The following is a 16592-nucleotide window of genomic DNA, read 5'->3' on the forward strand; positions in this document are numbered from 1 at the left end:
CGACGGGGGTGTGGGTGGAGGGCGGAGAGGGGCGCATACAAGCGGGGAGAGGGTGGCTGGCGAGCTCCTCGGCGTGCCTGGCCCAGGCTGTCCAGGGAGGGGCGGGAGCCCGGGGGAGGCGTGGGTGATGGGGGGTGTGCGTCGGACGCTCCGCGCGCGCGGGACTCGGGGTGTGGTGTGCGGTGGGGAGGGTGTCTGTGCCAGGCCAGCGCACTCGGAGCCGGCGCTGAGGGTCCCCACCAGGCCCGTCTCTTTGTTTCCTCCCTCTTTGGAAGAAGGCAGGGCCTCGGCGCTGGTAAGGAGCAAAGTCTGCGGGAGGAGCAAGTGGGCAGGAGAGGAACAGAAGGGCAGAGAGGGCCGGCCAGACATACAGAAGGGGGGGGCTGCCGGCGGAGCGGGGTGGGGCGGGCGGCCCAGCAGTGGGAGCAGGGGCGGCCCCTCCCCTATGGCTGTGCGCGGGAGCCGGGCCGGAGCAGCGCCCACCCAGGCAGGAGGGTGCGGGGTGGTCGCCAGCGGGCCGGGCCCGGCGCAGCGGGGGCGTCCTGGCTCGCGGGAGAGGGTCTGACTCACCCCTCGGCCCGAGGCGCAGGTAGGCGGCCCTGGCCTGGTAGGGGTGGAGAAGGGGCGGTGGCTGGGGGGCTCCCGAGGCGCGAGCAGGGCACGGGCAGACCTAGGACTATGGCTTTTATCGGCGTTGGGGGATTGCGCTCTGCTCCCTTCAGGGGTCTCCGCGGAGGGGCGAGAACGGGGCGGGGAGGGGCGGGGGCTGCGGCGGCCGCGTCACTTCTTGAACATGTCCTGGAGCGGCCCGGGCAGGTACTTGATGACCGTGTCCAGGATGCTCTCCTCGTCCTCCTCGGGCTCGTCCCCGCAGCCCGGCGGGATGGCCTTCTTGGGCCGCGTCAGGCTGCCCTCTGAGTTGGCCTCCATGGCGGCCTGGGCCTCGGCCTCGCGTTCCTCCTTCTTCTTGATGCCATACTGCGGGGAGGGGGCGGTCAGGGGGGGGGGCCAGGCAGGAGCGCCGGCACCCCTGGCGGGACCCTGTGCCCCCCAAACTCCTGGATGCAGCGGGACACGTGGGGATGGGCCAAAGGGCCTCTGGGGCGCCTGAAGGGCGTGTGCAGCCCCATGCTGGACTGGCGAGTTTTCCAGAGGGCCATGTGGACCCAGGAAGAGAGTGTGTCAGGGGTTTCCTTAGAAGTGGCCCCACCCAAAAGGGTGCCTGGAAGGCTCATGACACCCCAGGGACGAGGTGGGGAAGGACGTGTGGAGCCAGGACGGCTGAAGGGGTAACTGCGCTGAGCAAAAAGGCTGGGGCTGGGAGGGGAAGCCCCCGCCCGACCGCCTGGCCCTCCTGCTGCAGCCCCGCCCCCAGGCAGTGCAGCCCCCCACCCCCACCCCGATGCAGCCCGGACTTTGAAGGAAGCTCAAGTTCTCAGGGCCCAGCCTGGCCTGAGTGTTACCCAGGGGGGCGGGAGAGGCGGGAGGGGCGGCTGGAAGTCCAGGCATTCTGGGGCTCCATGGCTGACCCATTCCCCACCCAGTCCAGCTCCCTGTCCAGGCTGGGGCCCATGTGGGAGTGTCCTAAGACCCTCCCCACCCAAGCGCGGCCCTTGGCCCAACCCATGCCGCAGCCCCTGCCCCTCCATCTCTGTCCTGACCTTGCCTCCAGCCCTTTCCTGAGTTGCCCCCTCCCCACCCCCCTCACTCATTAACACCCCCAGCGCCCCCCTGAGCCTGCCTTTGCTGCTCAGTTGGCTGAGAGCCCGGAGGACCCCCTGCTGCCCAGGGCGGGTGGGAACGGGGTGGCCTGGCCCCCGCCTGAGCCTGGGTGGTCAGTGGAGCTCAGCTGCCAGCACATGCTCGGCCCTAGCCCCGTGGGGAACGGCCCTGCACAGGGTCCCCCCCCTCTCGCTGACCCTGTCAGGACTGGGCACACAGGCACTCGGGCAGGGAGTGGGGAGGGCTAGACAACCTCACCCGGGAGGGACGCAGGGGGCTGGAGGGGGTCCCAGGGGCCATGCACAGAGCAGGGCCCAGACGGGACAGCAGGGTCGGCCATTGTGGGCCCGAACCCAGGTCAGCGGGCCCTGGGTGGGCGTGGTGGGCAGGGGCAGGGTCCCAGGAGCCTCGGGACCCACCAGCTCCTGCTGCAGCTCAGCGGGGGGCGGTGTGGTGGACGGCCCAGGGGGTGGCCCAGTGGGCGGCAGGCACGGACAACCCCAGCAACAGCTCCCAGGGAGACGCACAGCTCACGGGCCGGACAGCGGCCTGCGGAGCTTCCGGGGTCAGCACCCACCGCAGCAGCCCAGGGTCTCCGTGGCCTGGCAGGACCCACCCTACTCCCACCCACGGCCACGGTGTGGGTCACAGGAACGGACTCTGCTGCGCCCAATGGAGACTCCCAGGGATCCCACACCCGTCACCCTTCCTGTCGCCCCTTCCCATCGCCCCCACCCATCGCCCCTCCCCCATCACCCCCCACCCATCGCCCCACCCGTCGCCCCACCCATCGCCCCTCCCCCATCACCCCCACCCATCCGTCTCCCCTCCCCCATCGCCCCCACCCGTCGCCCCTCCCCATCACCCCCACCCGTCGTCCCCACCCGTCGCCCCCACCCATCGCCCGCTCACCCACCTTGTCGCGGATGCCCTGTCTCATGACCTCACGCTCTGCCTCCATCTTGGCGTACTTGGCCTTGCGCTCCTCCTCCTCCTGCCGCAGCGCCTCCTGGCGCTCCTCCTCCTTCTTGGCTGCGTCGGGGTCCTTCTCCTCATCGCCCCCCAGCATCTTCCCCATGTCCTTGGTGGCCCCTGGGGACAGGAAGGCAGCGACTCAGGGCAGCCCCCCCAGCTGGCCAGCACAGGCCACCCTGCCCTGCGGCAGGGACAGAAAGGCCCAGGTGCCGCGCCCTCTCCCCTCACCCTCCTATGCCTGCAGGGGGCTGGGCGTTTGTGCTCGTTGGGGACAGTGGGTGTGTGTGCACGGGATGGTTTGTAGGGAGTGTGGTTGCATGTGTGCAGCAGTGTGTGTCTGTGCGATTTGCGTGTGTGGCCGTGCGTGTGCAGTCTGTGTGTGTCTGGTCTGTGCGCATATGGTTGTATGTGTGCAGTTGGTATGTTTTGCATGTGTGTGGTTTGTGTGTGTGAGGTCTGTATGTGGTTGCATGTGTGTGGTTGTGTGTGAGGTTTGTGTGTATGAGGTTGTGTGTGTGCAGTTTTGTGTGTATGGTTTGCATATGTGTGGCTTTGTGCCATGTGGTGCATGTGTGTGGTTTGTATTGTGGTCTGTGTATGCATAGTTGCATGTGTGCAGTTTGTGTGTGTGGTTTGCATGTGTGTTGTGTGGGGGGGCAGTTTGTGTGGTTTGCATATGTGTGCGTGTGTGTTGTGTGTGTGCAGTGTGTGTGTGTGTGGTTTGCATGCATGTGGTTGCATGTGTGTGTTTACACGTGTGGTTGTGTGTGTGGTCACATGTGTGGCCGTGTGCATGAGCCCCCGGGGCAGAGGCTGCTGGGTGTCTCCTGTGGGCTTCTGCGAAGGTGGGCGGGAGGCAGGGGCAGGGCCTGGAGGCCCGATTGGGGCTGGCCCCAGGCCTCTCACTCCTCAGCCACATCAGCCCCTACCTTTCTCCCAAGCACCTGCTTCCCAGGTCCCGAGACGCCACCCAGTGCAGGACAGACGTGTAATTGCTGCCTCCAGGCAGGCCAGCGGGGGGGGGGGCGGGGCGCTGCCGGAGCTGAAGGGTTAGTTAGGCTGCTGGGGGTCATTTCTCTGGCCAGCAGGGTCTACCCCCGACCCCCCCCACAAGCACACTCACACACGGCCACCCCACTTCCTGGTTCACGCCTGTGGGATCCTCCTTGCGGACAGGGACAGCAACACCCCGTCCCTGTTCCTGCGTCCCCCCCGTTGAAGGCCTCGGGGGGCTCGGAGGGGGGGCTTCTTGAGGACAAATGCACACACAGCCCCCTTGGGAGTCTTCAGGCCAATGACTCAAGGGAAACTGGGTCATGAATCACTTACAGACTTCTTCTGACAGTTCCCCCAAATCTGGCAGGAATCTCTCAGCCCCCTGGTGCTGCCTCGGAGCAGGTGAGTGGGGCAGGCAGGGGCAGCACCAGGGGAGAGAGGTCCTAGCAATCCTGGGGAGTGGTGCCACCTCCCACAGAGCGCTTGACCCCCGGGAGAGCAGGCCAGTTCACATCCAAGTGAGCGTAGCCAGAGCTCTTTCTCCCTCCCGGAGTGCTCGCCTGTAAGGGAGGATGTGTGCAGGGGGCCGGTCTCCCCCTCCTGACACTGTCAGGTGAGGGGCTCTGGGGCAGGGGGAGGTTAATGTAGAAACCCAGCAACAGCCTGGGGGCACCAGAGAGACCCCCTGGCTGGCTACAAGCAGGGAAGGGGAGAGCTCCAGACAGCTGGAGGCCCCCCGGGGCAGTGCACCGGAGCCCCTCCCACCTCCAAGTCCTCCTGCCAGCCGCCCTCTAAAGGCCCCCACCCAAGCCCTGCAGAAGGGAGCGTGGTCAAGAAGACTGGACGTCTTGCCTGCAGCGGGCCTGGGAGGGCTGGGCGGTCAGCAGCTTCTGCCCTCTAAGCTCCGCCCTCTGCCCTCTGACCTCTGTGCTCTGCCCTCTGCCCTCTGTGCTGGCTGCCCCCGACCTGCAGCCCACTCACCTCCCAGACTGGGGCCCGCCTGCCCCACACCCCAATCTCCTGCCCTTGGACGGGCATCCCTGGCCCCTGAGCCACAGGAGTCTTGTAAAAATGCACTTAAAAGGAGACTTCATGTCACTAAATACAAACTATACCTCACTACAGATAATTTTTTTAAGCTTTTCATTTTGGAATAAGGTGAGATTTGCAGAAGAATTGCAAAGCCAGTGCAAATGCTCCCATGGATGCTTGACCCAGCTGCTGCGATGTGATTCTCACGGAGCCAGAGAAAACCCACAGTAGTGCCGCCTGATTGACCAAACCACAGTTTATGTCCATGTCACCACCTGACCCGCTAAGGCCTGATTTCTGTTCCAGGATCCAATCCAGGACGCCAGTGGCGTTTAAAGACAACTTTACACAGGTTAAAATAAAATCGTTTTAAAAACTTGAAATAAGTCTATGGGAAAACTTAGGAAACTTATTCCTGTAATGGCAAAGCTTGTAAATTCCGCCTAGGTCCCCTCAGGGAGCCTCTCTTGTTGCTCAGATGTGGCCACCAGGCCAACTCTGCAGGTGGGCTCGCTGCCCTCCCGCCCCTGCGTGGGGCAGGCCTCCCTGGGACTGTGGGGTGGAGAACACCTCGTCGACCTAAAGGGGGAAAAGAAATGGACCAAAGTAAAGTGTCAGTGGCTGAGAGATTTCAGATAGAGTCGAGAGGTTACCCTGGAGGTTATTCTTATGCAAGTTTCAGCCACGTGTTGCAAATGCCACAGTACACTGAGGCCCAGGCAGCCAGGCTCCTGGGGACCCTGGGGAGTGAGGCCCCATCTAAGTCTCTGTAGAAGTTTTTCTTAGTACGCTTATTTTTCCCTGAAGATTGAGAGAGAGGCCACATGAGAGGGAGGAGGTGTAACTGAGAAATGAGGATGTGACTCATTACAGAGATGATTTTTTTTAGTGTCTAGTGTTTCAGAATAGCCAAGAGGAAGTACCTGAAATTGCTGCACCATCATCCCGTGGCACTGGGCTTTGATAATGACTGTAGGATTATACAGCAAAAAGAGAAGTTGGTTGCCCGTATTTATGTGGAACTACTTTTGGCTGTTTTGTTCCATTTCACTGAATATATAAATATATATATTTCTAGAATACTGCACTGTCTTAGGTAACTTACCTCTACTGTAAGTCTTAAAATTGGGTAGAGTCCAATTCTGTGCTCAATAAGAGGGTGGGGAAAGGGGTATGGGATGTTTGGGGGGCTTCTTTTTCCTCATTTTTTTTCTGGAGTGATGCAATTGTGTTAAACATGACCACGGTGGTGAAGTCACATCTATTTGGTGACACTGTGAACCTCTGAATGCAGAGTTTGGGTGGCCTGTAGGGTGTGGCTCTGTCTCAACAAAATTACATTAAAAGGCATGCATGGGTGGCTAAGTGCTAGAACGCTCGCCTGCCATGCCGGAGACCCGGGTTCCATTCCCAACCATGCACCCGAAAAAAAAAAAAAAAAGAAAATGACATTTTTTAAAAAATTGGAAAAATTATAAAATTTATGAAAAACTAAAAAAACCTGAATAGATAACGACAACAGTCATATTCATGGATTGAGAGACTCAATGTAAAGATGTTGGTTCTCCCGAAACTGCATATACTCCAATCAAACTTCAGAAAGTCATAAGGAAAATGCTGTGAAATTTGACAAAGTAAGTTAAAAATGCGTATTGAAATGCAAGGAGCCTTTGAGGGAATGCTGAAGGAACAGGAGGGCAGGAGCCCCCAGGCACGATGGAGCGTCACGTAGCCTGGGATAAAATGCCTCATAATTAATTTACCAGGAGGGTGAAGATTGTACACTGAAAACTACAAAATGTTGCAGAAAGAAATTAAAGAAGACCTAAGTAGATGGAAAGACATCCTGTGTTCACAGACCAGAAGACGGCTAGTATGTCAGTCCAGCCTAAACGACCTACGTGTCCAGTGCTGTCTGCCTCAGCACTCCAGCAGCCTTCTGCAGGGCTGGGAGAGCTGACCCCAAGCCCCTCCGGAATTGCTGGGGTCCCGGACAGAAAACAACCTTGAGGAAGAAAATGCGGGAGGACTCACACGTCCGGATTTCAAAACTTCCCACAGAGCCACAGCAGTGGACACAGTGTGGTACTGGCTTAAGGATGGACACAGAGACCAAGGAAGGAGAACTGAGAGCCCAGAGTTAAAGCCACACACCTGTGGCCAGTTAATTTTCACAAGGGAGCCAAGTCCGTTCACTGTGAAAAGAACAGTCTCCTCGAGAAATGCTTCTGGGACAAACGGAGAACCACATGCCAAAGACCTGCCTCTCACCCTATTCAAAAATTAATTCAAAATGTATCAACGGCCTCAGTTAAAGAGCTAATACTACAAAGCTTTTACAAGAAAATATCTTCAGGACGTTGCAGTAGGCAATAGATTTTTCTATTTCACACCCAAAGCACAAGCAACAAAAGAAAAAATAAATAAAGTGGGCTTCATCAAAATTTAAAACTTTTGTGCATCAAAGAACATTAGCAACAAAATGAAAAGACAATGCACAGAATGGGAGAAAACATTTGGAAGGCAGGTCCTGTGAGGGTTTAATATACAGAATGTATGAAGAACCCTACAACGCAACAACCCAAGACAGGCAACCCAAGGATGTGACTAGACAGTTCTTCAAAGAAGATATTCAAATGACAACCAAGTATAGGAAAAGGTTCTCCACATCATTAGCCATTAGAGAAATGCAAATTAAAACTGCGAGATGCTCCTCCACACCCGCGAGGAGGTTTTCATTTTAAAAACCGAAAATACCAAGTGTTGGCAAAGGGTAGAAAAACAGGAACCTCCTAGATTTTTGGCGGGAATGTAAAATGGTGCAGACACTGTGGAAAGCAGCTTGACGGTTCTTCAGAACATTGAACACAGAATTGGCACGTAACCCAGCAATCCTCCTCCTGAGCATGTGCCCACAGGAACTGAAAGCAGAGAAACAGACAGTCACCTGCACACTGGAGCCCATCGCCACCACCCGCGTCCAGCACCGCAGTATTCACGGTGGCCAAAGTTGGAAGCAACCCCAACGTCTGCAGCAGTTAAGGGGTAAACAAAACGCTGCCCATGTGTGCAAGGGCGTGTCACACAGCTGCGGTGGAAGTGCACACGCTACCCAGGGGTGAACTTGCAGGGTCATGTGGAGTGAAACAAGCCAGACCCAAAAGGACCAATATTGTATGATTTATATAAAGTATTTAGAATAAGCAAATTCATAGGAGCATAACAGTAGTTTCGGGGCAGGGGCAATGGGGAGTCTTTGCTAAATGAGTGTGAGTTTTGGTTTGGGATGATGAAAACAGTCTGGGAATAGTAGTGAATTTCAGTACACGGAATGTCAAAGCATTGTCCATACAAAATGTTAAAATGATATGCATGTTTACTAAAATTAAAAATAAATGATTAATTGAAACCCAGCAGTGAAGGGAAGATAGAGACGAGTCTGGAGTAGCAGCGAGGATACCACGAGAGAAGGAATGCAAGGGCACCGTGGCTGGTGCTTACTAAGAAGTCCACACGCTGAGACCAGATTGGTTCTGAGCGCTGCACGCAAGCCATGCAAGGTGGGTACCTGGAGGTCAGCGGGAACCTGAGGGGTTGTATGGTGATCAGGATGGTGTGCTGGTTAGGGTCAGTTGTCCACTTGGCCAGGTGAAGGCACCTCGTTCTATTGCTGTGGACATGAGCCAATGTTCCGTGAAGCTCATCTGTTGCTGATTACATCTGCAGTCAGCTAGGAGGCGTGTCTACTGCAATGAATGATGTTCGATTTAATTGGCCGGTGCTTAAATGAGAGACTCAACGTAGCACAGCCCAAGCAGCTCAGCATACCTCATCTCAGCACTCGCAGCTCAGCCCAGGCCTTTGGAGATGTAGAAAGAAGTCACCCCAGGGAAAGTTGTTGGAACCCAGGGGCCTGGAGAGAAGGCCAGCAGAGACCATCCTGTGCCTTCCACTTAAGAAAGAACCTCAGTTGAAAGTTAGCTGCCTTTCCTCTGAAGAACTAACGAAATAAATCCCCTTTTATTAAAAGCAAATCCGTCTGTGGTGTGTTGCATTCCCGCAGCTACAAACTAGGACAGATGGGGTACGAAGGAGGGGCTCAATGCCATTTCAGGACACAGTGGATTTGCTGAGTTCTATTACAGAGTTAAGCAAATAATAAGGAATTCCACCGGCAGCGCTGAAAGGCCTTCTGTCCGTGTTGGTGGAAGATCAAGAGCTCTTAAAGGCTCGAGGGCGTCCAGGTGGAGAGGCACAGAGCTTGGCGGGGTTCACGGGTGAGGACGGTGTTGTCGTTGGCTCAGCCTGCACCCCTGTTCCTCAAAGGCGGTAACGTGAGGGCGGCTGGGCGCTACATCACACGCCCGTCGGTCCTGACCAGCTGTCTGACATCCCCGACGAGAGGAAGAACGCAGAGTGTAGGAGACGCTGCAGGGGCTGGCGAAGCCCCTCCCAGACCGGACTGAACTTCCGGGGAAGGTGCGGGCTGGGGTGGGAGAAAGCAGGTTAACGCCGCGTTTCCTGGACGGCCGAGCGACGGGGAGCCCCTGAGCACGCCGGAGCCTCTTCCCGTCCTGGGAGGAGCTGGCCTCCTGGGTCTGGACAGACTGATGCTGCACCATCCGCGGCCCTAACCCTACCCCTAACCCTAACCCTGCAGCGCGGCGGCACCTGGAGGAGGCAGCTCGGGGGCGGCTCCGCACCGCAGGGAAGTCCGTGCCGTCACTCGATCCCCCTCGATTTGCCAAGAATCCCAGGTCAAAGCGCACGAAGAGGCGCGGAGAGGAACCGAGACGCTGCCGGACCCACGCGCGCGGAGGGCCTTGGGGCGCTCCCATGGGGCCTGCCTTCTCTGATGCCCCGAAGACGCGTTGCTGGTGGTCTGTGTGTCTCGTAGAGACGGGCATGCTGGCAGGTGGCAGGGCTGAGATGGGTTTTAACTTTGTTTTATATTTTTAAAAGATTCTGTCAGAAAATAAACAAACAAATGACTGATTTGGAAAAGGGCGGGTGGAGAGCACGGCCTCAGGGCAGGACTTGGCCACGTGGCACGGACAGGGCAGGGTCTGAGGGGCTGGGGTCATCCAGCTCCTGCTGGAAAAGAAGAGAACTGGGCTCCTGAGAACACCACAGACGAACCCTCGCTGCCTGGCAATCTGCACACGAACCCTGAGTTTAAACGGGCAAAGCAGCAAACTGCCGCTCATCGCCGGTACCTCGCTGCCCAGCTTTACCCTCCACGTTACCGGGAAGGACGTGTCCGTGCGTCTGCGGGCGCCTCCTGTCATCTCTGCCAAGAGAAGGAAGCTCCGCCTTGACTAGCACCCGGCACACAGGGCATCATAACAGCTGGTGACGTGGGCACAGGCATCAAGCCGCGTGCGCCAGGCTGAGGCACACTGCGCCCCCGTGGGCACGAAGCCCGCCTCCGCCCCCCACCCCCACTCTCCCGGGGTCTGTGGGCCGAGCTAGGGTGCTAAGGCAAGAAAAAGAAATAAAAGGAGTAAAGATGCATGAGGAAAAAGTAAAAGTGTCTTTATTAGTGTGCTCCCCCATGTAGTAAATCCTAAGGAATCCACAAAATCAGCACTAAAACCATTAATGAGTGTGGCAAGGCCACAAGATGAAAGATGAATAAATAAAAAACAACTGGATTTTTATATACTAGGCAGAAGCAACTGAAAAATGCAAAATACATAAAATAAAATATCTATGCATATATTTTTGGTGTTTTTTTATTGTGAAATAAAAGCAATACATTTCCAAGTACATTATAACAAGTAGTGATAGAGCAGATTTTAAAGTTTGGTACGGGTTATAGTTCCACAGTTTTTCATTTTTTCTTCCAGCTGCTCCAAGACACTGGCGACCAACAGAAATATCAATATACTGATTCAGCAGTCATCCTCATTTGTTAAATCTTCTCTGGTATACCCCTTCTCTTTAAATAATATATGCATATATATATATATATATATATATATTTAGGCAATAAATCCCTTTTTCTTGGGGGAGGTTTGCATGGTCTGGGAATCAAACAGGGGTCTCCCGTGAGCATTCTACCGTTGAACCACCCGCGCCCCCTGAATATATTTTTTAGACATGTGCCGGACCTCTTCACCAGGACCACAGAACTTTGCTGACAGGAAGTAAGGAAGAGTTGAGTTCTGCTGGCGGGTGGGACGCCCCTGTGTGCTGAGGCGTCAGTTCTCTCCGGTTGCCCTTCCCCCCCCCCCCCCCCCCCCGAGCAGAACACAAGAAGGCTCTTCTGAACCAATTACCAGCTGATTCTGAAATGTCTACGGAAGAGACAAAGCAGTTTTGAAAAAGAGCAACGCTGGAGGATTTACTGCTGACTCCAAGACTGAGACGCGCCCACAGCACCAAGCCTGTGCGGATCGACAGAAGGGTGCCGATAACTGTGCCGTGGCGCCGAGCAGCGTGCCCAGACACGCGCGTGTGAGCGCTTGGTTTTGACAAAGCCACAAGGACAACTCACTGAGGAACAAGAGTCTTCAACAAGTGCGTTGAAACAATTCGAAATCCACATGCAAAAGAAAAAACAACTCTTCCCTTCCTTCACATCTTGCACAAAAGCTAATTCAAAATTGTTCACAGACTGAGTGTAAATAGCTGGATCAGTGACACACTCGATGTAACCCTGTAGGGAGCAATGCTTAATGCAGTCTTCATAGCTAGAAAAATGTACTTTTTATGATCACTTCACTCAGAAGCAGCCCAGAAGTTACTTTAAGGATGGAATAGTCAGCTGTCGGTCTAATCTTAAAAACTTCCTCTCGTTCCCTGAGTGCCCACCCTGCCCGTGGGAACGCAGGCGCCGGGCCCCTACGTGGACACTCCACGCCGCCTGCCCACGAGCCTTCCTGGCAAGGGTTCCTGCGTGTCTGCGGGCGGGGGCAGGCGGGGAGGGTCAGTGTCCTCCCTGGAGCAGGTCCAGGCCTGCCCACGCTGGCACTCACGTCATATCCAGAGATCCGGTCACCTAAATGGGGATGATGTTTCGCGGCCATCCTGGGCGCTTTCAGACCGAGTCCACCTCCGAGAGGATGGTGCCAGCCAACGTGCTACCTGGAAGGCACAGCGGCGTCCCGGGGGCGTCCCCGGGGGGGGCTATAGCGTCCCCCCAGGTGGGGCTGTAGCGAGGGTCCCACGGGGACCCCAGGAGCCTGGTGGCTGCGGCAGCTCGCACGGCCCGTGGTCCCCCGGGCAGCCCCGTCCCACATGGACGCGGGTGCACAGCCTTGACCGCCGCCACCTTGGGCCTGCCACCCTCTGCTGCCCGCGGAGACGCCACTCCACTCTGCACGGGCCCCTCTGCCCGGCTGTACCGCTCCGCCCGTCCTTGAGCGCCCTGCGTGGGCAGCGGTCCCGTCACCTGCGGTCGCAGCCCAGGAAGGAGCCAGGGCCTGGGGCTCCGGGGACTGCGGCCTAGGGTTCTGGGAGGGAGCGCTGAGGTGCAGAGACGCTCTCCAGATGGCTACTGAGGACGCCTCGGATCAGCCTTTATTTCCCTACCCTTTGTGCTTTTTCTCTGATAGGAGAAAAAGCAAAACCACGTTTGCAATTTGGTTTCTTGTGCCCTTACATGGGTGCATCAGAAGTTACCACAGGGCTCGGCTCAGGGCGGAGTTTGAAGTTCTCAGAAGTCAGAAATGCCCTGACTTCTGTCCCAGGTGCCGGGCACCACTTGCTGATACAGGAATGACTGGACTGTGTGTGGAAGGCACCGTGCTGGCCCGTCCTCAAAGCAGCCTGGTGACCTGGGCTGGTGCTGCAGAGGAGGCGCGGGCTTCTCAGAGCCAAGCTGGGCCTCAGGAGCTGCGGGTCCCGCCGGGAGGGGCGCGGCCTGGCCAGAGGTCACAGCCGCGTTCAGCCAGGAGCCTGCCGTGCCTCGGGGGCCGCTGCTGCCGGACCGGGCGCCTGCGGGTCGTCCACTCGCAATCCAGCCTGTGAGGCCGGAGGAGCGGTCTCAGGGCACCGGGCGGTTGCGGTGCAAGGGCGTCCGCGGAGGCTGGGGTGCAGGCCGCCGGGTCGGGACGTGGGCCCCACCCACCTCACAGCGTCTGCGGTCAGCACAGAATAGGATTTGGTGAACGCACTTTGAATGCATAAATTCCAACATAAAATGAGGTGCTGGTGGAGACTGGTTTAGGAACACATTTTTGAGTCTTTTACATCCATCAAGGCTTTGCTTAGTCTGGGGTGGCCTGTCTGACCCACAGCACGTGACGTACGGGGCGCGAGGGCGCGGGGGCCCCGCGGGCGTCCCCACGGCGGTCACTGGTCCCTCGATGAGGCCAACCTCGCATTGGCCTGTGGGCGTTAAGAGACAGCAAGACTTTTAAATATAATTTTAATGAAGTCCCCAATAGGATGATAAACACTTCTCAGCTTTCTTCAAGGAGTGCCCTGAGCACAGTTTGCTTTGCTGTTTCTTCATCGTCAGGATGTGAATGAAATCCCGGACCGCTGCGCAGACTTCAGTGTCACCTGCATGAGGCCCACCAGGCGGTTTCCCGACACCCGACCCAGGCGCCCCTACCTCCCGAAACACACTCCATTTGCCTCTCAGGACTCACGCCTTCTGGCCGCTGTCCTTGGGTCAGCCACCTGCTGCCGAGGAACCGTTCCCCCCAGAACAGCTCAGCTCAGAACAGCACGCGTCCCCCAAGCTCCTGTAGCCCAAGGGTCGGGGTGCCGCGTCGCTGGGCGGTTCTCGCGCTGGCTCCTTGGGGGGTCACCTCCTGATGTTGGCCGGGGCTGTGGTCACCTGAAAGCTGGACCGGAGCTGGGCTTCCACCTCTGGGGTGTCCGTCCACATGCACCATGCAGGCGTCTCGACAGGATGCCTGGATTTCTCAAGACGGTGCCACAGGCCCCGGGCGGCAGGCGGAGATGGCCACGTCTGCATGTCACAGTGTGGGAGCAGAGCCTGCGCCCCAGTGGGGATGGCTGCAGCCAGGGCAGGCCAGCACGGCTGGCTCTTGGGCTCTTGGCTCTGCTCTCCGCCTCGTCCTTCCTTTTCTAGGAGAGACCGCCCTGCTTTGCAGCCACGTGGTTTTCTCAGCCTGTTTCCGGCAGTGAGATGTTGGAGCCCAAGTCCCCTTTTCACTTTGTGCTGGGTCCCTTCCAGTCCAGGCTGGCAGGGTTACTGCCCAGATAATCATTAAAATAATAATAATAATAAACACTTGAGAACTGTGTGGTTAATTTCCTGGGTCAGCTGGGTTATGGTGTCCAGCCATCTGGTCAAGTGAGCACTGGCCTGATTGTTTTCTGAGGGTATTTTGTGATGAATTTACATCATAAGGCAGTTGGTTGCATCGACAGCTGATGGCAACTACATTCCACAAAGGAGATCGTGTTCAGTGATGAGGGGGTCTCCTCATCTAACTGGTTAGCATTTTATAGCGAGAGCTGAGGGTTTCAGCAGTCAAAAAGGAGACTTCCTGTCTCTCCCTCAGCCAGCCAGTCTCCCCAGGATTCCAGCGTCACCTTCACTGCAGCTTCACTGTGGCCTGCCCTGTGGATTCTGGACTGGCCAGCCCTCATGGCCGCTGAGCCAATTCCTACAACAAATCTCTTAAACCAGCAGGAATCTCTGTACATTTCCAGTGGGTTCTGTTTCTCCAGAGAACACTGGCTAATACAGGGACCAAGGCAAAGCTGATTTGGGAGGGAAAATTACAGTCTTTAACTTCAAAGAAGAAAACAGGAAGTATAGGAACTTTTTGTTCATGTTGAGAAATTTATAAGAAAATCTACAAAATAGCCCAAAATAAGACAGGAAGAGAGATGTGATAAGGATAAAAGTTGTAACTGAAAGAGAAAACAAATAGTACATATCCAGTGACACCAGAACCAGGAACATGCACAACTGCTCCCACTGCTGGCTAGACACAAGGTTTAGACATAAAAATTGAGAGCTTTGCCCCAGAATATCAGTAACAAGCTAGAAACACAAGTAGGGGCAGTGCTTCTCTCACAGGGTACTGGTTTGAAGCTGTCGCCTCCCAGAAAAGCCATGTTCCCCTAATCTGGTTGTCATGGTCAGATTCACGTGTCAACTTGGCCAGGTGGTGGTGCCTGTTTGTCTGGTTTGGCAAGTGCTGGCCTGTCTGTTGCAATGAGGACATTTCATAGAATTAGATCATGATCACATCGGCTATATCCACAGTTGGTTCCATTTGTGATCAGCCGAGGGGAGTGTTTTCTGCAATGAGTGATGCTCAGTCTAATCACTGGAAGCTTTTTAGGAAGGATTCAGAAGATACAATCTCTCTTCCTGCTTCGGCCGGTGAGCCTCTGCTTTGGAGTTCGTCCAGACCCTCCACTGGAATCGTCAGCCTCACAGCCTGCCCCGCGGATTTTGGACTCTACGTTCTCATGGTTATGTGACACACTTTAATAAATTTTAAATTTACGAATATTTCCTGTTGATACTGTTTCTCTAGAGAACCCCAACTACTACCCTGGTCTCGTGGGGCACACCTGTCATTGGGTAGGACCTTCTGATTAGGTTGTTTCCATGGAGCTGCAGCCCTGCCCACACAAGGTGGGTCTTAACCCTTTTACCGGAGTCCTTTAGGAGAGAATACAGAGAGACAGAGAGAGACAGACAGAGAGAGCAGAGAGATGAAACCAAGCGAAGGACATGGAGCGAGACACACCCCAGAGATGCTGAGGGACCCACAGGCCGGAGCTCGGGAAGGTGCCCCGGGGGAGCAAGCAAGGACACACAGACGAAAGCAATGGGACCCGGGAGCGAAGGACAAGCAGACGCCATCCCAGGTGACAGAGGAATGCTGACACCATCGGCCTTTCTTCAGGGAAGGTGTCCTCTTGTTGGTGCCTTCATTTAGATGTTTCCATGGCCTTTAATTGTAAATTGTAACTTAATAAATCCCCCATGCCAGTTTGAATCTGTTGTGTTCCCCAGAAAAGCCATGTCCTTTAATCTTCATTCAATGTTGCTGGCTGGGAGCTTTTCGATTGTCTCCATGGAGAGGTGTCTCCACCCATTCAAGGTGGGGTTGCTTACTCAGCCCTTTAAGAGGGAACCACTTTGGAAAAAGCTTTAGAACCACAAGAGCCCATGCAACCAGAGACCTTTGGAGATGAAGAAGGAAAACGCCCCTGGGGTGGCTTCATAGAACAAGAGGCCTGGATAGAAAACTAGCAGACATCGTCATGTGCCCTTCCAGCTGAGCGAGAAACTCCAAACTTCATCATCCTTTCTTGAGTTAAGGTAACTTCTTGTTGGTGCATTAATTTGGACATTTCTATAGACTTGCTTTAATTGGGACATTTTCTCGGCTTTAGAACTGTAAACTTGCAACTTATAAAAACTGTTCTGTTTTTGGTATATTGCATTCTGGCAGCTTGCAGGCTAGAACAATCCCCATTGTTAAAAGCCAGCACATTTCTAGTATATTGCATTTTGGCAGTTTTAGCAAACCAAAACAGACAGTAATGATAAAAATACTCAGGAATAAATTTAACAAGGGAAGTCCAGAACATAATGAAGAAAATATATCTTTTAAAATTGCTATGCACTTGGAAAGACATACCAGTTACTTGATATCATAATATCAAGCTTAATATCATAAAGCTGTCAGTTACACCAAAATTAACATGTAATTGTGTGTGATCTGGACTGCACTTCTAGTTCAAACTCCAACAGTTTTTTCTCTTCCTTATTTTTAATTTTTTGGATTTAGATACAATTAAACTTCATAGAGCAAAATAAATGTCAAAGAAGGGCCTTGCCAGGCATCCCACAGAAGTGTTAAAAGAGACTGCTAGAAATGCCAAAGGAAGAGCAGACAGCACCCAAGGTCTCCAGA

General features: G+C 55.2%; 1 protein-coding gene across 1 annotated transcript in view; it reads right to left on the reverse strand.

Annotated features, from left to right (window-relative positions):
- Nucleotides 1–605: 605 nt before the first annotated feature.
- The window catches only part of CPLX1 (complexin 1), a 36316-nt gene continuing 20329 nt past the window's right edge, over nucleotides 606–16592 (reverse strand). The window contains exons 3-4 of the mRNA XM_077137103.1: nucleotides 2639–2814; nucleotides 606–978 (exon numbers count right to left, since the gene is read on the reverse strand). Of these exons, the coding sequence (XP_076993218.1) occupies nucleotides 781–978; nucleotides 2639–2814 (374 nt within the window). The 3' untranslated portion in view covers nucleotides 606–780. The remainder of the gene's footprint in view (nucleotides 979–2638; nucleotides 2815–16592) is intronic.

Source organism: Tamandua tetradactyla, chromosome 19 (assembly GCF_023851605.1).
Source record: "Tamandua tetradactyla isolate mTamTet1 chromosome 19, mTamTet1.pri, whole genome shotgun sequence".
NCBI lineage: Eukaryota > Metazoa > Chordata > Mammalia > Pilosa > Myrmecophagidae > Tamandua > Tamandua tetradactyla.